This window comes from Chaetodon auriga, chromosome 21 (genome assembly GCF_051107435.1).
Source record: "Chaetodon auriga isolate fChaAug3 chromosome 21, fChaAug3.hap1, whole genome shotgun sequence".
Taxonomy (NCBI): domain Eukaryota; kingdom Metazoa; phylum Chordata; class Actinopteri; order Chaetodontiformes; family Chaetodontidae; genus Chaetodon; species Chaetodon auriga.
Genome location: NC_135094.1, coordinates 4,024,959 through 4,052,113, shown reverse-complemented (window position 1 = coordinate 4,052,113; position 27,155 = coordinate 4,024,959). Strand labels below are relative to the sequence as shown.

At 44.3% G+C, this 27,155-nt stretch overlaps 1 protein-coding gene across 5 annotated transcripts in view; it reads left to right on the top strand.

The window, feature by feature from the left end:
* dpp6a (dipeptidyl-peptidase 6a) overlaps nucleotides 1-27,155 on the top strand; it is a 182,836-nt gene that overhangs the window by 140,650 nt on the left and 15,031 nt on the right. For all 5 annotated transcript variants that reach the window (XM_076721545.1, XM_076721546.1, XM_076721547.1 and 2 more), the window contains 6 exons: nucleotides 1,689-1,787; nucleotides 12,794-12,888; nucleotides 13,350-13,424; nucleotides 15,370-15,422; nucleotides 17,013-17,094; nucleotides 21,242-21,362. In XM_076721545.1, the coding sequence (XP_076577660.1) occupies nucleotides 1,689-1,787; nucleotides 12,794-12,888; nucleotides 13,350-13,424; nucleotides 15,370-15,422; nucleotides 17,013-17,094; nucleotides 21,242-21,362 (525 nt within the window). The remainder of the gene's footprint in view (nucleotides 1-1,688; nucleotides 1,788-12,793; nucleotides 12,889-13,349; nucleotides 13,425-15,369; nucleotides 15,423-17,012; nucleotides 17,095-21,241; nucleotides 21,363-27,155) is intronic.

The window sequence follows — 27,155 nt, the reverse complement described above, 5'->3', positions numbered from 1 at the left end:
GCTGTGGTCTTTTGATTGTTCAGCTCCAGAAGCAGCACAGTGGGTCATCTGGCCTTATGGACCTTCAAACTCACCTAAAAGCATTTTCATCAGTCTGGCTTTCAGTTGATGGTGTCACATAATGGTCTGCCCGCTGATGCTCAGGCTTTTCAAAAGAAACACTTATTCCAGGTGATTCTGCTATTCTATTTTAACAGAAAGGCGCCATAAACACACCATTTCCATACATGTCAGACAAATTAGTGCCATATTAAAGAAAATATTTCTATGTGGCGTTGATCTGAGTATGATGTTTTGAAGAGAAATCTTCAAATTGAAGTGTGAACACTGAATCCTTCTTCTGTTCAGCATCCCCTGTGCTGTTTTTTTTTTTATGTCTTTCATCCTGCTTCACCCTCTGATCTCGTCTCCATTGTCTATTCACCTAAAGAAAAACATTTCTGATGCTGTTACAGCCCAAAAAATGTTACCTCACATGTGAAACGACAGCTGCAGCATGGACACAGACAGGCTTAGCAGAGGGATTAAACATCACACATTAGAAAGACAGTCCCGTCCCTGGAATATCACAGCTTTGATCCTCATAGCAGCCAACGTGTCCATCAACTGCCATGTCTTGTCAAAGGGTCCCTGCGCAGGGGACCGAATCCCTCAAAACATTTTTGAAGTCAATGTTAAACCCAAACTTGCCAATGTGAAACTTGCCTGAGAATCTCCTGCTGGATACGAAGCAACTTTATTTGTATCGCACCTTTAAACGACAAGAGGTAAAGGCATTAAGACAAGAAACAGGCACAACAAAGCATCTCCCACCACATATACGGGGGTGAAATGAGTCACAGTATGTAGCAGGAGATGATATGATGAGCACTGATGGATGAAATTAAGCTGAAATGAATTGCAGAAGGCATCTGCTGTAAATATGCATGTCTGGTCTGATGATCAGAAGCCACACTAGTCTTAATCAAAGGCCTGAGGGAGTTCAGACGAAGCTCCGCTTTGTTATTTTTACTCATGTTTCTTTCTTTTTTTCCTCTATCTCAGCTGCACTCTTTATTCTTTTAAAGGTGAACAGTTGCAGCCCGCAGGAAAAAGTTGTTAAGATGCAGTTTGAGATCAAAATGTGTCAAGAGGACGTTCTATAGTCTCTCGGCTTTTGTTGTCAGAAGTAGCGAGTGAATTATTCTTATCTTTATTTACCTTTTCTTCACAGCACCTAGTTTTATTTGTATTTCACCTTGGAAAAAAAAAGACAGAAAGTTGTGACTGGTCCAACAGTTCATAGTGTTACTAAATGGTTTGCTTTGAATTCATTTTAAAGTCACACACTGAGGATAGACACTGTGCCAGTGGAGCTTTTTACTGAAAGCTCCATCATCAGCACTGTGCACGTGTGTAATTACTCTGAAAACTTGATGTGGATCTGTCTAACAAACATGTTATTTCTGATTATATCTCACACTTTGCCACTCATGGTTTCACTTTGATGTACTGTAGTCAGCTGCCAGACAGCATGTGTAGTTGCACTCAGTTGTCTGATGCAGTGCTGCTAAAAAAAAACATTGAATTAGATTCCAGCAACACCTTTCAAGCAAGTTAGGACTGTTCGAGTCACTGCAGGATGTTGTGGAAAAAGAGTGTTTCTGTCGTAGCTGCAGAGTTCACGTTGTGGTTGCTTCCTTTTGCAGGTGAGGACGACCGCCTGGCTCTCAAAAGCAAGGTGACTGTCGCAGACCTCTTCAGAAAAGACTTCAAGGTCCACGACCCGAACGCCAAATGGATAAGCAGTAAGTAATCCTGTTGAAATGAAATGAAGTTAAAGGTATTTAAGGTATTGTTACAGCAAGAACAAGAGATGTTGCTCAGGTGTTGCATCCTGATTGTGGGAAATGTAAGAGAGGGGAATATCGGACGTGCTCAGCCTCCAGCCTCTGCCTCAAACTGGCAGCCTGCCTTACAGTAGTTGATTAAATTTGCTCAGTGCATCTTAAAAGTAACTTAATAGCCAACTTTAAAATCCTCCTCCCTTTTATATTGTCTTATAGGCCAATGAGAGTCCACTTCACCAGCTGTTAGCGCATCAGTCAGCAGTTTGGTTGTATTGTAGATGCAAAGGTGCAGATTAGCTGCAAAAAATGCGGCGATGGCCTGAAACTGCACAAATTAACATCTTAAAACACCTGTTTCATAAACTGACAATGCTGCGGTATTGAAGTATTATGAAAACAGCCTGATTTCAGTTATTATATAAGATATTAATATAGAATATTGTAACAGATTTCTTTTAACTTTATAACAAATGACAATAAAAAATGACAATTCAAACAGCAGATGTATTTATTGAAATGTTGTTAGGTCTTCTACTGTTTTTCTTACATCATCTATCCTTCAACTGTGTGTTTCTATACATTTGTGTGTGTGTGTGTGTGTGTGTGTGTGTGTGTGTGTGTGTGTGTGTGTGTGTGTCCTTGCTGTCTGACATTCCAACGATTTATTCCATAATGCTTCAATAGCTACCCAATTACCTGTAACCACAACCCTCATTTTTCTGGGATCAATGACAGCCTGTGGATGCTGCTATTGTTACAATTCATCACCACCAATTTCAAGGGCTTGTTTCTTAATAGCGGGCCTCTGACAGTATACACACCGACAGCACCACAGGGAGCCAATGAGAGGACAATTATATACTTTACGTTGCATCAAGGTAAAACAGCGACTTGACGCAGCCTGGCATGTCTCAGCGCTGCATTGGAGAGAGCGATCACAGCTCCAGGATGTGAGGAATCTGTACAGCTGAAGGATTAATGAGGTGGATTTTGTCTTCTCTGGCGCCCGGCGAAGCTGTCTCCTCCAATCTCGGGATCTAAGATGGCTCCCAGAAACGGAGCAGCTGTTAAATCTCGTCTTGTGTCCTGAAATCTCAAAGCCTTCCCCTGCGTGATTGGCTGTAATTAGAAAGCTGAAAACCCATATTTATTATATTAGTGACAGGGAGCTGCCGCTCCTCCGAGTCTCAGATGATGAGTAAATCGTCTGGCCTGATTTCAGTGTTTGTTTTAGGTACAGGTCCCCATATGTGCTTAAGGATGAGGCGTCTCTCATGTGGCTGTTTTGTCGTCTTCACTAGCTGCGACCCACAAACACTGTAAACAAATCGATCGCGCTTGAATGAGCGGCGGCGAACATCGCAAACTGCGCACATCTGGAATCAAACAGATGTTCTTCAGCGAGAAAGCTCAGGCAGCATTCGGAGGCATATTCCTAACATCAGAGCAGAGGTTGTGCATGAGGTCATTATGATTTGTGAGGTTGAATTATTTTAGCGCAAAAACACTCCCTTCATATAAGAGCCTTACGTAAGATGCACAAAGGAAAGAGCTTTGTGATAATCCATAAATACAGCAGCCACTTGTCGTGAGGAAGCCGTCCACTCTTTCATCTCCTCCTTTTTGTGCTGTTGACAGTGCCATCCTTGATCTGGAGGTATTTTTAGTGTATCATTAGATACAGCTGACAGGGAGGAGAGAAAGAGGGAGAAAGAGGGAGAGAGATCCATCAGCTGAATATTTTGTCTTCGTTAGTCATTTTTACTGGACCCGCTGCTCGACCAACCTGCATTCTTTCAGGCCTGTCTATAGGATTTGCAGTAATGGCTTCCCTGGTTGGGGCCTGAAATTGAATTTTTTTTTTTTAAACCTAATTTAGGCCAGTTTTATGTTTTCCCTTCCCCTGGCTGTCTCCACCTATCAATCAATTCCCCGGAGGCAGACTGAATATAACCTCTAAAATCCTCAACGATCATATTTTAGGCTATTTTTTACCAGAAAAAATTGCTTCCTCATGTCTTGTCCAAGAGTATTAGCTTTAAATATATTCTGTACTTAAGTGTCATTAGCCGCTCTTTATCCGCTCTTCACAGTGGTTGCAGAGATTGCGATCCCTGCCTGTGCAGCCAATGGCTCATCAATTTAAATACAGAAATACGATCCAGGAAGGCTGCTTTGAGCAATAGGTCCATTAGTGTGAGGGCTTATCAGATGCCGATCAGTTATACCGGCAACAGTTATTTTACCTTCTGTTGCAGCAATAACAGTAGAAATATCCTGTTCTTGTCTCAAAGGAATCGACCAGCGTGCACCTCCCCTGTCCCGATGCCTGGAGGCTGCAGTGATGCTGTCTGTCTGATCTGATTGCTTGTTTCTTGTCCAGTCAGACTCTGAAGTGATGCTTCCTCTTTCCCAGATCTCAGTAATTACCTTGAGAGTATAATGTTGCCATAACCAGTAGAATCAGCAGCCAAAGCTACTCAATGGACCCAAATAGTAATGATCTGAAATGGTCCTTTAATTATGTGACGTACCTGACACCACATGCACAAACTGCTTCACTCAGCATCAGTATTCTGATCACTTTCTGAAGCCATCACTGTAAGTCTCCCTGGTTAGGTAATTGCACAGTTAGCAGACGCCGCGGATTCCTCACATACGCCCGTTTTTTTTTACCACTCCGTCTGAATCAAACAGACAAGGCATCAACATGATTCTCGCACCACCAAGGTGAAGCCGGCCCTGTGGGACACGACGCAGGCGCCACGAGCAGCTGCTTGCCATTTTAATGGCCACGTTTCCTCTTGTCTCGCTGATGTTTGTTAAATATGGTGAAGGGGGAGCTGTTTGTAAAGCGGCCGACCGATTGAGACTACAAAAGTGTTATCGCCGTGACTTTGAGAGGGACTTGTGACTCAGGGACTTGTGATTTAGATAAGAGTGAAGCATGATGGTGTTTGCTTTGTCAGTGTGCGCACACTCCCCATGCATGTCGGAGAATCGCCTCGTTCACGAATGATGCACAGCCTCTCTAATGTTTATGTAAAGCAATCACTTTGGAGGAGATTAACCAGTTGTTTCACTCCCTTATTGACTTTTTTCCAGCTCTGCTCCCATGATGCAGCATGAGTGATGATGTGAATGTCGTTTGTTAATGGAGTTCTGCAGTGGGTCTTTTTCTTACCAATGAGACATATCAAATTGGCCCATACGCTCACTGTTAGTATCCAGTGTTCAGTCAGTGTCACACACAATCAGCCTTTGTACAACAGTAACAGTATGTGAAGCAGCAGGTGCAAATATCCCCTTTTGAGATGGCCCAGTTTTACCTCAAAGCATGACTGATGCGTAATCTGAGAGGACGTCTTGGCTCAAACTCAAACTTTTGTCGTCCCTTTCAACCTCCGGAAAGTGAGGCGACAACTTATCTTCTGACAGAAACAAGCTGTCACAATATACTGACGCTGTTCAGTGTTTCAGTACCCAGGGAGGGACAGAAAAAACAGCATCTGCCGCGGCACCGGAGAGGAAAAGCAGACTTTGGAATTACACGTTTGCTTCAGCGCGTCTCATGATGAATTCAGCAGTCTCTTAGCTCCTTAGCTGCGAACATCAAGGCAATATCTGAGCAGTTAGATGTCATCTTTGATCCAAGTTTTGAGCAGTAAAAACTGAAAAACAGCTATTTCAGTCATGTTTTGTCCAACTAAAGAGTTTTGCTAAAATTAGACGCCTGTTGACACAGAAAGCTTTTATGATTCTCCTCTTGATTACTGTGTTTTCTCGCCTCCTTTCATGACGAAGAAGCAACGGCACAGCCCCACATTGTCCCCAATTCTCAGCAAGGCAGTTGATCAGAACTTCAAGTAGGAACTAAATTGCTCTCATTTTCACTTTCAAAATTTAATTAAAGATGTTCAGGATGAATGGCACTGCGATGGTAGCGATTCCCAACATTTCAGTTGATTGGGAAGAAGCCTAAGAACCAGTTCCCACCTAGAAAAATACAAAAAATATTTGCTGGGAGACACAAGTCTCACAAGTGCCTCTTCAGTAATAGTAATAATGAACAAATGCCTCTTCAATGATAAGGGAACTGAAATATTTTTTCCCTTTATGTCCCTTATGTCCCAAAATGAAATAAAGGGTGTTGTGTTTAATGGGGTTTCAATGAAGATAAACAAGCAAACAAAACAAAGCCTGCAGGCGCCATGCTGTCGTTGAGCGAGCAGAAACAGCACAAATAGCACAAAGATCTGCCCTAATGCAATAATAACAATAACAATAAAGTTGTATCGTAGCATAAACAGAGCAGAGTTTGGGGCTGACAGTATCTGCTGAGATGAGCTCTGCAGTCAGGATCTGAGTGACGTGGGTGTCCAGCTCCCCGCCTCTCTTAAGCCTTAAAGAAAGGGTGGCGTCACACCCTGATTGGCCAGGAGGGGAGTGCACCAAGCTGCTCTCAATCATTATTTAGGAGCCGGGCTTCACACCCTGCACAACGGGAGATCTGAAAAACCCTCCAATCAACTCCGAGGGACTTCGACATTGGACCCGGGGAAGGGGAAATGACAGCAAGGAGCGAAGAATGGCTGAAGTCAGATCTTTATCTTTAGATCAGATATCAGTCTCAAGAACTCAAGCAGGGTCTCTCTGCTGTTGCGAGGTCAAGGGCTGGACGGGAAATATGACTTTTCAGGGCTTTCACTGGCAACGCCCCAAGGTTTTGAAATCCCCCGTGTGCAGGTCTTTGACTGGTTACAGTCAAAGACCAGTGTTAAAGCTTAAACCACAGCTTAAAACCCACTTGTACAAAAACCCAATTAGCCAACCCAGAGCTAACAGCGCTACATCTGTAAGATTTCATCTTTCAGATGTAGATTTTGGAACAGTGGTGTTAGTCTCTGAGTTGGCCTTTTTTGGTGTTCACAGTTGACTTGTACAAAAACCCAATTAGCCAACCCAGAGCTAACAGCGCTACATCTGTAAGATTTCATCTTTCAGATGTAGATTTTGGAACAGTGGTGTTAGTCTCTGAGTTGGCCTTTTTTGGTGTTCACAGTTGACTGATAGCCTTTTTAATGTTAAAGCTAAAATTGTGTCGCCTGTTTCTGCCCACGGAGACGATGGAGGTGATGTTAATTAGCGTGCACACACACACAGACAGTCCTGTTTCCGTCACTGCAGAAGACATTACATTGACTTACACACATACATTTTCTGGAGACTTACCTTAACCTCAATCTTAACCCAAGTCTTGACCCAAATAAAACAGATTTATGTTCAACAACAAGAGCAACACATGTCCACACACTCATTGCTCACGACGCTCCTTGTTTGTGAGCTAAAGTTGTGTACGGACTATCGTCTGTGTTGTTAGGCCATAAATGATGGAGCATTTCTGCAGCAGCCTCCACCGTATATTCAGACAAACACATCTCTACTGCAGCTGAATATCCAGCAAGCACGTCTCCAATCCACAGCCCCATAATTCCTGCTGCACTGACTAGCATTCGCATGTAAGCCGTGAAATGGACTTACAACCCTTTGAATTCACTTCAGCAGTCTTACCATTGAGAATTCACAGCTAAACTGTGTTTGTGTAACTCAGCAGAAAGACTGAGAGCGTCCCTTCACAGCGAGAGGTCTGCCGGATAATTTTGTTGCAGCGGTTCTACAAACACTTTCGTTTATGAATGAGTGAAAGAATCCACAGGCGAGCATCGTGTACTCGGAGATATTCTGTCGTAATTACTACAAATAATTCAAATATGGATGTTTTTGACTGTTGAAGGTGTGTGATAATATTATTGTCTTTCCTGCGGAGCGGACAGGAGAGCCCACTCACTGCTGTGATGGTCATTGCCGTTATTATTATCATTGCTCTAACTGGCCTCCCCAATGATCTTAATTATTATAAGCAGGAGTAGGTCCTTTCAAGTTCAGCGACACACCTGCTACACCGACACACGGCGGGAAGAGGAGACGCTGGAGCACAGTGGATGATGAATCAAGCAGCGACAGAGGTTATGGACGTACGAGGAGAATATGAACAGCTGGCACACACTCATGAAATGACCGTCACCCCGGAGGCAGTGAGCCAAATCCATGACACAGTGATTTAAGGATGAATTGCAAATTGAGGTTACAGGTTACAAAAAGCACATGGGTTTTTGGCAAGTTGATGGAGGGTTTCTGAGAACACTTGCGTGCTCCCTCGGGAGTCGTCTTGGAGGGAATATGGAGTTAGATGAGCAGTGGGTGAGTTTTTGATGACTTAATGTTTCGCAAATTCTCCGCTCAACTGCTTTCAGAGGTAATGGACTTGTAAAGATATGGTTTGACTGCATCACACAGTGAGTCCAGGATCATGACGAGGTTCTGAGTCGCCCCCCCACACACTGCTTCTCATGGACAGGTGGGCTTCAGTCTTGAGATTGTTACTCGTTTTTGCCAACATGTTGAATGCAAACCGATGTTTAACTGTTCCTTTTCTGGCTTTATTACGGTGGAATTAGTCTTGCATTGCCGGACCTATCTGCACAGTGCTGCGTCAGAGCCGGAGAGAGGTCTGGCTGTGCCCATTATTATCATTCTAGGTCGCTAGCTCGGAGGTTATTGTTGCTGTTTTCTGTAGCGACGGGGATTTTGAAAACATTTTTCAGTGTAGGGATTGTTGAGTCTTTGTCGATCTGCACACACATCTGGAGTCCTGGGCCGTACATGTAACCATGACGTTAACGTGGCTTATTTAGAAATGTTCTTGTCTTGATGTTCCTTGAATGCACCTGTGTTACTGGGGCATAAACCTTTTTCACTCAGCAAATCTGTTCACCGTCGTTATATAATGACCTTGTGCAGCTTTTTCTTTTTTGTTCCGTGTCCTTCAGTCTCGGCGTTGTTTGTGCCTGTTCAGGCCTCTTCTTCTTGGGTTGTGTTGGCCTATATTTGAACTCAGAGGATGCATAATTCATAAAAGGTTCATAAAAGCTGACCTGTGTGCATGGCTTAATGTCATCTATATTAAAGAGGTGTTCTGATTTTGAAGCTGGTTATTTCCAGGATGTTGAGGCTCTAGTGGAAAGGGTGGAGGTATGACAGTAGCTCTTTAAACTTTGCTTGGACCCCTGGTGGCTTCAGATATGCAGAGTCAATTAAAATAAATGATGAAACAAAAAAAGAAAAAACATTATCTGTATTTGAGAAGCTAAACGGCATGAAGCACAATTGACTTGGTAATGTGCCGTTTTTTAAAACCTTAATGGTGAACTCGGAAGCAAAACAAGCAGCGAGTAATGAAGCCAGCAGGCACGCACTGATTGGCATCCCTGATAAACATAAATGACTTCCACTGTGAAAACTGGCCAGCAGGTTGGCAGCAGCCCTGGGTGGTTTCATATTTTGTCAGCAGGCTCATATTTTGTCTGCAGGTGGAGGTTTTTGCTCATTTGTTTGCTCTGCCATTCATTTGGTAGCACGCTCATTTGTCATGCGGTCAGAAGTAAAATTCAGATTCTGTGGTGTTGCCAGTGCAGCTTTGCAACAGTGGAGAAAAACACACCAAGGTATCATGTTGGATTCCCTTTCAAGAGCAACACAAGAATGAAACTGAATTCTGGGAAATATAAGGGGCAGATTTTTTAATTAAAACTACTACTGAAACCTATGTTTCACCACATATTTAAGCCAATGTGTGGCCAAGATTTAAGACCCCTTTACTACATCTGAGACTGTATTTTATTTAGCCACAGACAAACACCATAATTCTCCCCCAGTGTCACTTTTATCAGACTAGTCATCATCTGCAGCCTTGGGCATGGACAAATGAACGAGGAAAATCCAGAATTTAACCCCACCCCTGGCAACCCTACGTCACCTCACGAGTATGTAGTCCACAGAAAGTACCGATTTTAATCCCACATGTGTGTTTTGGAATCATATGGGGATGCATAATGCGGGGTTAGGGTTCGAGTTTACGGTAATTTAGGTACCGTGATGTGCAGATGAAACAATACGAGAGGACTGAATAATAAGTAATCTGCTCCGTCAGTCGACATTTTAGGCTAATGAGTGCTTACTCTTCAGGTAAATGATATTATGTGAGTCAAAACAATCCAAAAAACACACAAGTGTGTACTTTTCCTTCTTTATCCAACCAATCAGCCTGTTACCACTTCTTATGTCGGAACATGCCAGCTGCTCTCTTGGAGTATTTTCAACCTCTTAACTTGAACAAAACAAAACACTCAGGAGAACACTGAATGCACCGAATACCACTACAATGGTGCCTTCAACAAAGGGTCTAGTGTGGATGGATAAGGAGGACTGGGAAGACAGTAGAACATGTAACTGAACCATTACAGTGCTGCAGAGGATCATTTCACTTCAAGAGACTCGAGTCCATTTTCCTTGAAGTAGCATTAGCTAGTCTTTCAGGCACTCTTCTGTCTTTCTAATTAGGCCTCATATTGCATGAGACAAAAGGGCTTCGTTGAGCCATTAATGAAGCACACAGTGCAATGAAGTCATTGACGTACTCGAAAAAAATGGTTTCCCAGGTGAGGAGAAGAACCTAGTTGAGGATCAGAGTGTCAGATCACGTGAACCGACAATTTGGTACAATAGGAGTCTTATTTTTGTAGCTTGGGTAATACCAATGATGTGCTCATTAAGTCATTTCCTAGACCTGAGATCACAGTGTGATGGTTTGTGGTTTTGGCCAAACCGAAACGAAACCAACTTCCTTGTTCAACTTCAAACATTTCACTTTCAGTTTGACCTCCAAGAGGTGGTTTGAACCAATGGTTCCCAATCAGAGTGATTACAGCCTTTGTTGACTGCTCAAGTTTCTACTCTTTCTGACTTCACTGTCTCTGTATTAACCAATAGACTCCCATTGGAATAAACAGAAATTATCCTTTAAGAGTTTCCAGTGTAAGACTGCAAAAATGTGCTTCGATAAGGGGAGGTTCATCGGACCTTCTATCTGACTCTCTGTCTCACTCGAGTGTGTCGCCTCATATCTCTGCCTCCCTGGAGTGAGGCTGGGTTAGGGCTGTGCCCAGGGCAGGAGGCTGTATTAATAAGACATACTGCTGTGAAAAGGTATAGATCACAGGAGAAAACAGTGCCCCGGGCTAATGCACAGCAAGTGAAGGTAGAGGGGAAAGAGAAAGAGAGATTGAAGGGAAGACGTAATGCCTAGGGTACTGTGAAAGAATAGATGACTCTCGGTCTTTGAAAGAGCAGAAAACAAAGAGTTGGAGAGGTGAAGGAGGGATGATAAGGTCTAAAATGATGAACTCAGCAGGAGGGCTTATGAAAGGGCAGTGATGGGAAGGATTTGAGAAATCTGAGGTATATCTGAGGTGTCTTGGGGCATGTGGATAAAGGAAAAGATCAGCGACTCGCTGAGGAATAAAGATGAAAAGAGTGCCTTAAAGAGATGCAGGTCGGATGAAGCCATGCTATGAAAACAGAGTAAGTCACGAAGCAAAATAAAGTCCAGTCAATCTCTCTGACCACTGATTTATCATCATATTGTCCGTCTTTTCACACATTCAAGCCCATTATCTGCAATTACCATTTCACACACAAAAGTAGAGCGTTTATCAAGATGCCAGACGGAGTCAAACTAAAATAATGAAGTGTGGTGAAAAAAAGCAGCACTGTTTTATTTATCTCCATGATTTCCAGGAAAGAGTCCATTTTATACCCTGGTTAGCATGCCAATGGTTTTTAACAAGGAGACAAAAGCTGTTGAGGGGGCGTTTGGCTATGCCAATCTGAAAATGTCTGAAACTGCTCTCCCAAGCACGTTCTGAATTAAAGCCATTGTGATGGTAATTTTGTCACCTCTAATGGACAATTAGGTATGCTAGCAGATAGAGAGCACTCTGCATAACAATCTCTGGGTTCTAATTACCTCGCCAAATGGCGTGGTTGCTCGTGCGCCTATGGATCACTAAAGCAATAAGACAGAGCGGCGCAGATAGACTGAAGGTGAAAGGGGGCAGTTGCTGTATTAAACTTATCCTTCCCTGATAAAAGCCTGATGGATGAGGAGCTTTGTGAACTTTCATACATCTGTCAGATAATGGCTCCCTTCAAGGGTTTCCTCTCATGGCCTGAACTCACCACGTTTGTGCTGGAAGCTTTTGTGTTCACACACACTGAAAGCTTCACCTTTTCTATGACACCACAGAGGTCAGACTCTAGAGCACTTGTGTGAAACCGAGCTGAAAGTTGAAAAGTTCTTTTGAAAAAAAAAAATTATTTTGGGTGAATTGGCACTCTCGAGTACTCTGCATTGTGTCAAGGACCGTAAAGATGTATTAATGGCCCTGAAAAGCCTTTCTCTCATTTAGCTTCCTGTTACGAGTGAAGGGGTCTGACATCTAAAATTTGAACTGTTCAGTTTATTTCATATAAGAGATTTCTGTATTTGTTTTTTTCCTCTGTATCTCTCTGACTGACCTCTCCTATTGCTAATGCTCAAGACAGCTAATACCTTCATTACCGCTGAATATTTTTTAGTCATGCCAGCAGCTGCTATGTAACATTTTCAAAGGGTAGATTTCCTGTTCAGAATATGAATGCGGGAAACCAGCCAATTCCCTGTTTTACTGCTGACATATTGGACATCAGACTGCAACGGAGGGTCAAGTTCGTAACTTCCTTTGTAGTACTCAGTGATCTTTGGCTCTCTCTGTCTCATGTCACTGAGTTACATTTGTTCTGTGCATGTTGAGAGTCTGGTGTTGGATCTGAGGGGCTTAATTAAAGCTCAGCTGCGTTCAGAAAAAGGGCAGCGAGTGTGTCCGACCCACAGGGTGAATTTGAGGATGTCGGGTCGTGCAGACACTTTAGTCTCATTTTGAGAGAAGTTGAGACAGTATTGTCATGTGCTGTCATGTTTTGAAGATGACATCACATTAAGGAAATCTCTCTCCCTGTCCTTGCAGGTAATGAGCTGCTGTACCGTAATCGCGATGGCGACGTCGTCAAGTTCAACGTCGACACCGATGAAAAAACCGTCTTGGTGCATAACAAGAAGTTTGTAAGTCTTTTGTCATCTTCTCTCTCACTTCCTCACAATCACGGGACTAAATAACTGACCACAACTGTCCATGAATTCAATTAAAACTTTTCTCACAGTGTCAGCACATCAAAGCACCCAAAGCTCTTTTTTATTACAAAGCTCAATCATATGATCCGTTATTGCCATGAAATGTGAACTGCATCGTTAAAACTTGGGGCTTGGCTATGTGGGAAGAAGTTGAGATGGAGATGTAGCGTCAGCACTGCGGCGAGCTTGGGTGACGACACACAACATTATGTCCGCCATCAAATCGCCAAGCCCTCGTGCAAAGATTAATGCAACTTCCATTTGCTTCAGGAGCCGAGCAATCCGTCAAACGCAGTCATTTAAAGACTAGTTTAATGAAAAAATACCACGCATGGTTAAAGGTCTCATCTTTTTGTCTCTTTTTTCCTCTTACATCTGCCTTTGCTTCCCAGGAAATGTACAAAGCCAGCAAGTATGAGGTGTCTCCTGACATGAAGCATGTGCTGCTGGCCTACAACGTTGCACCGGTGAGCTTCTCATTTGTTTGCTTGTTTTTTGAATTAGCAATCTGACAGCCAAATATGTCAGCCGCCTCCACTGGGGGTGGGGTGGGGTGTAGGCTTGTAGTGCGGCGGAGGCAGGGAAGAGAGGAAGGAGGGAGGGAGGAGAAAGTAATCATGGCGGGTTGTGAAGGCCTGTCGCACACCGCTGCTTGTCAGCGATGGCGTCGGGGAGCCGGCACAGCCGAGTGGAACTGTAGCGAGGGAGGCAGAAACACAAACAAACCCCTCAGCGCTGCAGGGAGGGAGACGAGATCGACAGAAGGAGTATGAACTATTGGTTGGGAATGTATTATTTCTGTGCAGTTCGCAATAAAGCGTCCCTTGACTACAATTATCAAGCAGTGTCTAAGCTCTCCTTCTTATCCAAAACTGTTGAAAAAGTAGTTTTTGCTCAACTTATTGGACAAATTCAGCAGACAGTTAGGAGCACAGGGTCCATTCTCCTGAGCTGGACTGATGATTTGTTCTTGTCTTTAGCTTCAGAAATCACACTGTTGTAGTTATTTTAGATCTTTTGGACCATTGCATCCTTTTGGACGGCCTCAAGCATGTTGTTGGCATTCATTCACTCCTGCGGAGTACCACAAGGCTCCATATTTGGCCCTATTTTACTTTCTATATATTCTTTCTTTGGGGTCGATCTTTAAAAAATAAGGTATCTCCTATTGTTAGGCCCCAAACCTAAGGATCCATGCAGTGTTAATTCCCTTTTAAATTACATTGGGGACGTAAAATTATCGATGATAAAAAGCTTCCTTCACCTAACACAAATAGAACTGAGGCCCTAATCTTCAGCCCAGCATACATTTCTAGAACCACAATCAATCATCCCGTATCTCCCCTGTATTGGCCTGTCTTCACTGGTTACCTGTTGTACAGAGATGATTTTAGGGTTCTTTAAAAGCACTGCATGTCTGGCATCAGGTTACATCTCGGATCCTTTATTCCCCCTCCCAACTCCTCAGGTTTGGTGACCAATCACTGCTTTCCATTCAATGCCCCCTATTAAAAACCCCACTTGTGCGGTGCTGTTTGTTATGATTATATCAAGATATTGCATGCTTTCGTTATACCTTCACTCATGTTTGTGTATTTAATTTGATCGTTCCTGAGTTTCTATTCAGTTTTATTTCAATGCAAAGTACTTTGGTCAGCATTTGTGCTCCATCAACTTGACCTTGATACGTATTGAAGCCTTTCAGCTCCTAATATAGGTGGATTAAATATGTTCAATTATTTATGCTATTCGATGTTTGTGTTTACTTCATTCCGCTTCACCATTGAGTCACTGTAAAGAGATTCTGCCTGTTGTTGGCGTGTGAAGGGTGCCTGCGGAGATACAACCTCATGTTATTGCCTGAGATGAATAGGAAATGTTACACACTCTAGAGATATCAAGTGTGTTGTACTGCATGTGTTTGCATTCGCGATTCCATCAGAACCTCCGTCACCTTGATAGATGAGTGTCATTCCTCCTATACGCTCACTGCTGCAGCACACAGTCACTCACCGGCATATGCACACTCACACACACCTCATCTGTATAACATGTTGTATGGATCATAATAAACACGGTGTTTGCATACTAACACGTACAGCCCATCTCCTGCTTGTGCCTCTAGCAGGCGGCAATCAGTTACCATCTGTCAAAACCAGTTAATAAACAGTTTAGCATTCAAAGGTGAAAGGTGAGGTTAGAGATGGTTCCAGGTTTATATGTAGAGTCATTTTCTTCCTTTAAATTCTCCATTTTTAAAGATTTCATTCTGAACTCCTCCATGACATTGACAGTTCTGCGTTCATTTTACTGAATACTAGAAAAGTTTCCCTCAGGATGTCAAGGCAAAACTGTCACTTGCTTTGTGTGAAGTGATTTTGTGTCAATCATTGCTGCTCCCTCCTCCTCCAGGTGTACCAGCATTCCTACACGGCCTTCTACATCATCTGCAGTCTGGAGACTCCGTAAGTAGTCAACAGGGCTTCATCCTGTAATATCTCACCTGACCTCGCTGCCCGCGACACTCAGGTCAACTCATTCCCGCCTGTTCTCGCAACCTGTTTTCACCGTAACTCCCATGAAGCACCTCTGACATCAGCTACACCATTAAAGGTGGGGTGAGGCATTCGGGAAAATTCTGGTTATTTGCTGAGTCTGACTCAGCAAATATCTCCTCACAGTCCGCTAGCTGTCCGCTCTGTGTGTGCGCACTGAAAAACATCTAGTTTTTGTACACAGCCATGACGCAGTAAATGAGAGACATGCAAAGTGGCTCGGACGGAGCCACAAAACACTGCTCCCGCTGACCTGCAACAGGTGGCGTTCGTGCTCGTGAACAGGACAAGGGGAGCGGAGCGAGAGGGTAAATCTAATAATTGCATTGTGAGGAAGGAGAGGTGGCAATATCATCCACCTTTGTCCAGCATAACTCACCCCACCTTCACCTTCCAATCCTCCATCGGTGCTGCCTGTGAACTGAAAGTAATCCCTGACTTGAAATGGCAGCCAAGCTTCCCACAGCATCTCCAGATCTTCCGTTTTTATTCACACCATCTGAACAATTTAGCGCAGTGCTATCTGGTTAGAGAGGTCATCAGACATACCGGCGTCGAGCTGCTCCAATGCACTGCAGAATGCCATAACAGTAATACTGCTTTGTTGTTTGAGTTGAGAGTGGTGGTGAGAAGAGACTCTCTTGTCCTTCAGTGTCGAGCGGTTAACACGCCTGGAGAGAAGAACAAATGCAGCACAAGCCGGCACTCTGCTGCAATTTAACCTCTCTGATCTTCAATTCTTTATGCTAAAACGTATGAGAGCAGAAAATGTTCATTATTGTATAAATGGCTGCATTTGGTACATAGTGCTTTTATCCAAAGCCTCTCGTTCATACACACTCTCGCACACCAATGACGGTGAGTTACAATGCAAGGCGCTGGCGTGACCATTAGGAGCTGCTGAGCCACAGCTGCTCCAAAGTGGAATGAAACCATCACAACGTGACCAGAAAACTGTCCTCTCATTCCTGACAAACAGAAAATCATGACACACATTTTCAAGATAGTACGTTTAAAAAGCCAGACCTCGTCGCTCTTGATTAATTGGTGCTGGTCCACAGCCAGTACATATTATACCCATTTTTTCCAGTAAGTAGACGCCTCTCGTATTTCCCTTTTGAATTACCTCCACACCAGGTCACACTATTACAGCCCTGTCAGCGGCTCTCGTGCTCAAATCTATTTGTGTGCTGCCACCCAGTGGCAGCGTCCCAAAGAGCCCACCTCAGCTGATGACCTCATTCATCCTCAGCTCCAGACAAAGACATAGAGGCAGTGGCACCTCTAATTCTGCAGCCTGCACTGCGCAGCACTTTTCCCAATAAGGAGAGGTGACACTGTTATAGCACGCTGGTATTTATGGATACACTTAAACCTTTGTTCTCAGATGTGGTACACTTGTTTTTCTGCTGCAGCAGGGCTGGAAGCAGACAATCACTGTGTGTATGTGTCTGCACTTCTATCTGATAGCATTGTTTCCTCCCCCTCCTCCCCCCCCAGGGAGACGTGGAACTTGAACCCTCCAGAGGTGCGAAATGCTCAGCTGCAGTACGCAGGCTGGGGACCCCAGGGTCAGCAACTGGTAAGAAGCACAATTTTCATGATGTCCCTGGTTTAATCTGTTCAGCAGACCAATGATGTTCATAAATTTAGATTCAGGCCGTCTTCACGGTCTAACATGTAGCCATTGACACTTGTCTGTGATGTGGAGCAGAAGTTATACACACTAGATTAAAGAAATGGAGTCAATGTGGCTCTGCAAGATGCAGCCAAGTGCAAAATGTGTGTTCAGTGCAAGCATGCAGCGTCCTTTACTGCAGGTTTGTAAAGTTAATGGAAGATGGAATTAATGATTTTAGGGGAATTTATATCAGCCCTGTGATGGGAGGAGCTGGGATGAGTAATGAAGCGGGTGTGAAAGGTACTTGTGTTTCCCATATTTAAACCTGCATTAATTGATTTTTTTCTACTTGGGGCCAGTGCAGCACGCTGTTAACACAACACTGACAGATCTTCACCTTATAACATTAGCAGCAATGTTAGCATTCATTTGGATTTGTGTCCAGATGAAATATTGGATTTACATTCATCATGTGGATGATTGTAAGTCCAATATTCAAAGCTGAGTGCTTTTTAGCTGTTTTCACTTTTAAGCTAAAAACAGCTGCCTGCTGCGTCTGGACACTTATGAGAGCAGTGAGACTGAAAGATGGCGAAACACTCTGCAGAGCTGAGGGGAACTGCAGAGTCAATAATTCATCGCTAAGAGCGACACCTTTTACGTACATGCACTCATTTGATCCATTGTTAATACAGAAATATTCATTAGAGCAGCTTTAAGGTTACTTTGAGTGCAATTATGTGCTGAAGCCAATGTCAGTCTTTGCACAGATGTCAAATCCTTTGAAGGTTGCAGCCCATGAACTTGGGTCAAACCTTACACAGAACAAAGCTAATGGTGCATTCAAGTGCTCCTTGTCAAATTACGAAGTCAGTAATTTCAGGAAATTAACCTGAAACGGCTCAGTAAACATCAGCAGTAAAAGTTCCATTATGTAGAGGTCACTGTCGGAGTTGTGGTGTTTCACTTAAACACACTTTTACAACTGGCAAACATGTTATCAGGCTAATTGTAAATGTGTCAATGGAACACCACCGAAATCAGGCCGCTAACAAGAAGTTTATGCTGACTTTTTTACATGCCCCAGTGGCTTTTTCATTGGTCCACTTCATGTCATAGAGTTCCCAGTAGACCAAGATGACCCCCTGAACACAAATACCTGATATGATCATGTTACATTTTCAGACTTTGCCATCCAGGATCCCCTGAACGCTCCCTTACATTGACCAACTGTCCATCGTGCAGTGGATTATGGGATACTGAGGCCTGCCGAGGATTCACAGGGTGTGTCCTCCACATTAGGGGCAAGAAAACCTGATGTAGGACAGACCTTGTTGGCTCATTATGACAAATTTGATCCAGAAATACAGAAGAAGCTTCGAAGGATCCATTGAATTAAGGCTCAGATAATCTTTTTATTTCAGAGGCAGCTTTTTCCTCAGCTCATTAATATGGTGTACGTTTGAGTCTTTAGTGTACACAAACTATTTTGTTCCTCAGGGTGAAAACCATCCAAATGATTCTCTGAGATTTCCCAGTAAACAAATTTCAAATTAAACGCTTTTGTACGAATCGCAAGGAGCAATGGTCCTTTGCAACTCTTCCAAGATGAGTCATTTTCCGCCTCCATCATCACAGTCGAACTTGTCAGAGCATTAATGAGCTTCAGTCTGTTGCTTTGCAGGGCAGACAGACTGTAAGTGATAACATCCTGCAGCACAATGCTATTAATTACCTGTTATCTCATCAGTGGATTAATTAACACAGTCGCTAGATTGATATAGCCTCAAGTTTCCCACCATTAGTCATGAAGTGGTTTTACTTCCATCAGGCGAGTTATGTTAGCGTGAAACTCAGCAGCAGCTGCTTTCCCTGAAGGCTCAGATGTCCTCTGTCGAAGAGGTGGAGGTTGAAGCGGGAGATGTCCGTGAGCTGAAACAAGCTCACACAGTCAACCAAGGCATGCGTCGTCATATTTAGACACCTAATATACATAAATCAGCCCACCTGTTATCCCGATCTCAAATCCCTTATGCACTTAATTAAATCTCCTTTACTTTCCCATAGAGAATGAGCACATACATGCCCATATTTACGCTCGCAAACACAGCTGTCCGGCCACATGCTAAGCTATTTGTCGGGCTAAGAGTCGATGTAATTGGGTGCATGAGTGGCATCTTATTTTCACGGAGGCATGTGTCTGCACAAAGATGCTTCTTACTTCTTTTTTTGTGGAGAGTAAATCCCCTGGTGAAAGGAAGAGTTTCTCTCCCCGCTCCCTGTAGGCGGTTCATCTTCAACATGTGGCTGACACACGTTCACGCAATCAAAGTTTGGACGCTCAGCCCCGGGAGGCCTAACCTTTGTATTACATTAGAAAGAGAGACTGACAAGAGTTTTCGTGGCTTTGTGAGACGGTACTTGAACACAGCATTGCTTTCAAGCAGCCTCACAATGACACAGTGTTGTGTGTTATGTTTACCGTGTTCACTGTCTTAGTTTAGCATGTTAGCATGCAAACATTAGCTAATTCGCACTAAGCACAGCTGAGCTCAGAAATCATAAACCAGTTAAGACATGGTGTTGTGAAATAGTTAAGGGATCCTCAAAGTTATTGCCGTAGATGTTGACATGGTTCTAGTCTGGACCACAGCGATGGGCCGACACACTGACCCACTGACCAACATGGCCGTCTCTATATGCTCCTAGCATGGCTAAAAATAGCCTCCAGTCCCAAACAGAGACACACAGGTCACTCTCAGAGGTGACAGATGACGCCGTTAATAACACTTGAACATATATGTTGCTGAAACCTCACATTTTGAGTTTGTTTCCTCTTAATTTGTTAAGTTTACTTTCTCCTCCATAAACAGCACCGTGGTACACTCGGTAAAGACGTGACATTGGATGAGTTTTCCTCTGGTGTTGGTGCGGTTTCAGTTGCACGGCATCGCCAGCCCCAACAAACCAAACTAAACTGGCAAAGTTTGTGTAATCCCTTCCAAATGTTCTCACTGAGGATAAACGTGGATGCCAGCCATCACTGGCAGACTTGTACCTTCCTTCAGAGAACGGGGCCAGGTCTTCTCTCTGTGCTGTGGCCTAGATTAGCTTCTATACAGGGACTCCATCTGCACCAAGGTGACACCAAACCACACGGGCGCCCAGATCGCGTCTCCTCAAGAGAAACTCACTGTGACAGATTTGTGTTACTTTCGCAGCGATGCAGGAGGAACTGTGTAGACTAAATACCACACTGCTGAGACGCAGCGTGTCAGTGTCTTCTTTGTGGCGTTGACCCTTTTTATACTTTAGGAAAAGTAAAAAAAAAGAGCTACAGTATTGGATTTCCTGCTGTGCATCATCCCTTCATTTAGAGCTCTCAGAGTGAATATTTTCTCATTCAGTCATTCACAAACCGATACCAGCTGGAGGCCAACAGATTCCATAATCCTTGAGATACTGAGCGAACCCTTTTCTGTAATAGCCTGAGATTGATTTCAGCATGGCATTAAGGCTGTAGCATTTTAAAATTCCAGCCCCTGGAGCCGCGCCGCCCCACCACGCTCACCGTGGGTGCTGATGATCTATTATTCTCTGTAATGAAAGAGTTGACCTTCAGTTATCTTGAAAGCCCCGCAGGCCTGTGGAGAAGAGCGTCAAAGTCAAAATTTGGTCCCGAGGTTTGCCGTCTTATCAGGAATTGAAAAGACTAATTTTTCCCTCTTTGTATCCAGTCAAAACTTTGGTTCCAGTGAAAAGGTGTTATTGCCGTGCAGTGATCTCTTGTGTGTGGCGAGTGAAAAAAGCCCCACGCTAATCTGTGTTTCAACCCTCGGGTTGATCTTAGCTGTGAGAGCATGACCTCTGCCTTATCCAGGTCTCCCACCTGCGAAATAATGTCTCAGTATACATACCAGACTGTCCTCAGGCTTCTTCATGTGCATGTTGATAATAATAATAACATAACAGCTTATTCACTGTAAGGAAATCCCCTGCAGGAAGGTCAGGGTCTGCTGCGGATCAGCGTCCGTAGACCTGGAAGGGATTCAGTGTCTTCCAGCAAAAAGTGGCTAAAATGTATTTCCAATCCTTCTCGCTCTTGCAGATCTTCATTTTTGAGAACAACATCTACTATCGCTCTACAGTGGAGAGCCGCTCTATTCGTCTGGTGTCTACCGGCAAGGAGGGCGTCATCTTCAACGGGCTCAGTGATTGGCTGTATGAAGGTAAGGCAGGAAAGAAGTTAAAGGAAAAGTTTGACTTCTGTTTCCTCTCTCAGATGAGAAGATTTCACATCTGCATGCAGTATTGCCTAATATTAGCCTACCGCATGGACCAATCTTAGCTAGTTAGCTAGCTGGCTAACATATAGGCAGCAGGGTTAGCGTTGTTTTTGTTTTTTTCAGGGCTCTCAAATGCCTGTGCGTGTCCCTGGTGTAAGAGATGTAAAGTGAACCATTTCCCCCCCTCAGTCTTCCCCCTCCATCCCATTACTCTAATTTGGACACTCTGCATTTACACGTGTATTAGCGAGTAATGACATGAGGCAGTATGACTCCCCAGTGTCTGCAGCCACATTAGTATTTTTGGCGTGCGGCGCTTGATTTCCTGCAGGTAAATTAAAAAGGGAAACCCTGTCAATGTGCTTCTGCTTCACACACCCCCCGAAAATGAATAAATGTTCTACATGGGTTGATTTACATTAATTCAGCTGTGCCGTGCGTTGCGCTGCAGATGTCACGAGGCTCGCCGGGCGTCAGCGCCACCGATCAAGAAATCACCTGTGTGCCTCGCAGTAAAATCAGGACAGATACTGTGTTCGCATTCAACTAATGGATTTATATCCGCCGCGCTGGGTGCGCTCTCTGCTCCGGTGGAACAGTGTTTTAATAACAGAATGGCGGGGGAGCGGCAAGCGCATACATTTAGAGGTAGCAGAAATAAAGACAGTGTGATATACGACAAGCCGTAAATCCTCGAGTAGCAGCGTAAAACAATACGTACGAGCCGGACGATGTGAATGGCTGCCACCTCGGAGGCCTGAGAAGCTGTGACGCAGAGGTTATCTGAGGTCACCGGGACGAGAGCCGTCTCCCCCTCAGCACTGGTCCGTTCTCATTCGACGTTATCAACCCGCGGCTCCTCTTATCTCTGCGTCAGCCAGCCCGACATTGGAAACCACATCCATCCTTCAAGAGCAATATCCATCCTCAGCCATTTAAACATTAATCAGAGCGTTATTGCAGTGTCTGACCCCCGACTCATATTTATGAGCTGCTGAAGGCTTTGTAATTTACACTCATCATTTATTGACCGGTTAGAGCTTTCACGGAGATAAAACACAGAATCCTCTTCGTAACGTCGAGATAAAAAGTGAATTAGAGAACAATAGAATTACATTTTGTTTATTCCTGCGTATAACTTTCCAAATGTTGATGGTGTAACGTGATGAGGGGATTCTCTCAGTCTTCCTCTAGTTTCATCACATAGTAGAATATCTGTAAGCCTGTTATCATGAAATATTTAATTACTCACATTAATTCAATATCAGACATTATTTTAAGTTTAGATCGCAAACAGCGTCTTAAAATAATGAGATGTGTCTTGAGATAATAACAATGCAGATAAGGCAAAATCCAAAGATACCAGGCTTAAACTAATTAATAGTGATCCTGGTTTCTTTGGTCACTTTGTTGTGTACAGCCTAATCAAACAGCCCTGTCCTTACTCCCACACTGGGACTGGTTTGTTCTAGGTGTACCTAATAAACTGGCAGCTGAGTGTGTGTCAGTGACATTAGACCAAAGTCAAATGCTTTATTTAAAAGTAGTCAAACCTCAGGAAGTACAAAGTAAGGAAAACAGGTTCAGTTTAGGAGCCAAAAACATTTCAAAACATACTGCTTTACCTTCATCGAAGGCTCAAGAGATGCACAAAATGGCCAAAAGTATGTGGACGCCTCTGCTGTCTGGGGCCTTTTTTCAGGGTTCTGTGGTTCCTTAAGTTCCAGTTGAGGTGAATATTTCATGATGTATCCTGTTTTCTCATATTTGCCCCCGTGCACAAAGCCAGCTTCAGAAAGAAACGTATTTTTTCCAGTCCCTCACGGATGATGTGGAACACCAGCTGTGAGTCAGACCTTATCGCCCTGCATCAGTGCCTAACCTCACTAATGCTCTCGTGGCTGAGCAGCAGCGAATCCCTGCAGCCAGGTTCCAGCATCTTGTGGAGAGGAGAGCGGGGGCTGTTACAGCAGCACATTAATGCTCATGATTGAAGCATGAAATGTCACGTATGGGTGCCATGTTGAGGTGTCCACAGCGTTTTTCCAAGTATCTGACGACGATGATGATGATGACTTATCTCTTTCTGGCTTTATTTCTTCATTTTTGCTCGCACACTAAAAGTCCTTTTCATTCCTATTAATAATAAATCCCTTTTCAAAAATGTCTATAAGCCTGTAAATAGATTTGGCGCTGACCCAGCGTTGATGCCCGCATCTGCAGGGGAGCTTAGAAGCGGCGCCAGGTTGTGTAATGTTTACCTTCATCAGGGAAAGTGCAAGGCAGAAGATTTTCCATGCTAATGACTCGGGCCGCGCTGGCCAAGGTCAAGCCGAGGCTCAGACTGCCGGCCGAGGAGAAATGAGGTCTTAAGCTCTGCCAGATTTGATGCTGAGGGGTGAGAGGTCGGCAAATAATCTCCCTGGCTTGAATATCGTCTGGCTTGCGCCGCTGTTTTAAATCTGTGTGTGAGTGTTTGTGAAAAACAATTAAAGAGACGCAGCCAAGAACCCGTCGGCTGTGTGTAATAGTCCAGAACGCCTCAGGAGAGTCTCAAGTGTTCTGTCATCTGTCGGCTGTCTGATTATGGAGGCTGTGCTGATACTGACGCATCCTGCAGTGTGACGCAGCCCAAGGAAACAACTGTTTATTGGGCTCTGCTGCGCCGAGATAAAAACCCGGCGTCGCTTTGATTTGAGTCATGTTTGCCCCCATAGATGTTTGGCTAGATGACTTGTTTGTATCGAGAGGCTTGTTCGCAGGGTTATGTCTGTTTATCGCTCCGACTGCGGCTGAGCCTGCGGGGCGTAAAGTAACTACAACATCAACACTCGTGCGCTCGAAAGGGAGATTAAAACAGCTAAAAGTGTTAGTTTTAGTTTGGTGTGCAGACGAGCTGAAGCTGGTGTGACACAAGTGGTTAGAAACAGTTTTGTGGAACATTTTATGACCCGAGTGATATCAGTTACCTTGATAGAGGTTAAATACCTGGAACTGACTCCCCGCTGATTAGTTAGAACTGAAGAAGCCTCTTGGAGGTGAGAGCTGAGACATTTTCTGCAACCAAGTCCAGCTGATTCAACCCTCCTTGGATAACAATGAATGAGAAATGTTTGATGCAGCCAGTCAGCAGCAGTCTGTCTTCACAGCATGACAGAAACAAGACATTTTTCTCAACATTTGGTATCTATTTCTTATCGTATTGAGACAATTTCAGGATCAAGTCAACAAAACTGTGCATTTACAGTTAAAATAACACTATAAACAACATCTTTGGGCTTGTTTTTTTAATAATCTGTAGAAATCATGGAAGAAATGTTTGCATGATGGAAATAAATATCTCTTTTTGTGAGATTTAATGCCAACTGGTGTACTGTTAAACAACCTGGGGGACAGGAAGTCATGTGTTGTTTTCATAGAAAGGGAAAAGAAACCATATATTGCTGCAGGGTCAAAGGAACGAGTGTCACCTGGAAACTCAAACTCTATCAATTATATCACAAGACAGAAAACTGAAAATGCAGGACACTGAATTCCCCATAATGCACGTCAATGCTCTCTACTCCCACAGTTTGAAACGCACTGTTCGTGTTACACATTTAGTCTCAAACCTGAAAATATCATCTATGAAAAAGTCCTCCAGGAGGATGTGTGTGTGGTCCCATCGCAGGGCAACAGCCTGGAGATGACGACGCTCAGGAGAATCTCGCCTCGCTCCGTCACGTGCTTTTCTATTCTTGCTCAATTATCACTTACGCTGTCACCTCAGTCTGTACAGTATTTATAGTAACAGCTGCTTGCCTGGCGTGTTTTTTGGCGTGCTGGGTGGAAAGCTTGAATGTCATGTCATCCAAACAACCCGCTCGTCGTGAGCCGGGAGGAGGGCGTGAGGGAGGCTCGTGACTTTTTCAACACGTGGATCCGTTTGCCAGGCAGTGCTGATGTAGCGATGAGACGACCCACACCAGCTCCTGAAGGCTTCGGTTCTGTCCTGTGTGATTGGTGGAGGCGGCCGTGGAGTTGATGCAAGTGTTACCTGTGATCGCTGTGGTGGACGACAGGCTGTGAATATTCAGAGCGCGAGAGGAGAGAACAGAGACCCCAAAAGCATGAGAGTCAGTGGCCTAAAAACCTGCATCAGACACTGAGAACTAAGAAACAAGCTGCATTTGTTTCTGTGCTGCTCTGTGGTTTTAACACGTGACACTGCTGCCCTCTGTCGGTGGCCATTTTTAAGACAGGAGCCACTGTGTCAACACAGAGTTCAGTCGACGTACAGAAATGGAAGAAATGCATCCTTTCTTCTTCTCATTAGTTCGGTCTGCCCGGATCTGTCACCTTGCACTCATTATTTCCCCCTGGCGTCTCGACTCATGGTATCTCATGCATTAATAATGTCCTTTACTAAGGGAATAATCCAGTCTGCACAGCAGGAAGGGCGACATGGAGAGAGGAGACGAGCCTCCAAAAGCTCAGCTTGCTAATCATCACAATGAGGCGGCTGAAAAAGAAAGAGACACAATCTCATTACTTATGAGAGACGATGAGAGTCAGCTCGTCATTACACGGCCGCCTCTCAGTGTTACTCTCTCTTGCTTTCTTTTGTTTATTACATATCAGGATCCTTCTGGAAACTTTCTCCTTGACGTGCCAAAGTAACTGTGCGTCCCCAGCCGAGAGGATCGGACAGCCTGGTGGTTCCACTCCTCGTGGAAACCGGCCATGCGGGAAATCGTTTTTATTATTTCATTTTTTTCTTTTATCAGCATTTGCAAATGCAGCATAGTCGATCCCCAGCGAGCTGTGCCAGCAGGGTGCAGGTGGACTCAGCGGGCGGGCAGGGGGAGCAAAGCCTACCCGGACTAAACGCTGCCATTAGCCCTCTGTGGTCTGGTCTCTGTCACAGAGACGTCTGCTGTTCTAATTAGTTTAGCAGTGTCCGGCGGTGGAAAGCTGCTGCGGGCGCAATTACTTTAGCAGAATTACATTAAGGAACAAACGTAGGAACACGCCTGATCTGAGGGTGTTTGTCGAATGACGCTGCGTATCAAGCAGTTCCACCAAGTGTGCACAGTTAATGAAAATGCTAATTGGTAGTCGATGTCTGTTAATTCCCCAAAGCCAGCACCCAGTCCCACAGATAAACAGCATTAATGAAATTTTAATTGCAAAAGTTGATTTAAATGTAGCTCGTGGCGCGCGGTGACAATAAGTCGAGCTGTTTGAATGCCGTCCGCGCGCTGGCAGCAGACTCCGTAATGAAGTGGAACTGTCACGGCCGTGCTTTATGTTGTCACGAAGTTCCTTCGCTGAGCGTTTATTTGCATAATTTCTTAATAACTCACTGCGTGTCGACAGAGGAGCGCGTGTGTGTCGGTGTGTGTTTGCAGCGGCAGCAGAGATAAAGGACGTCAGCTGCTCTTATTCCCCATTATGTTCCCTCTGTCTGCTCCACAAGAGTGTGTGTGATCGCTTTATAATTTTAGAAACACACACCTGCACGCGGAGGGTCTCCAGGGAACCCTCCAGGTTGCAAGTCTGAAATGAGTTGAGGTGACTTTCTCACTGAAAATGAGACGTGCGCGCGCGCACACACACACACACACACACACACACACACACACACACACACACACACACAGGTAAGGACAAGTCAAACACTGAAGCTACATGGTGTCGCTGTTTGCTGTTTGCTTCCTTTGTTGCTGAGATGGGGGGGGGAGCCGCTGTGATTTA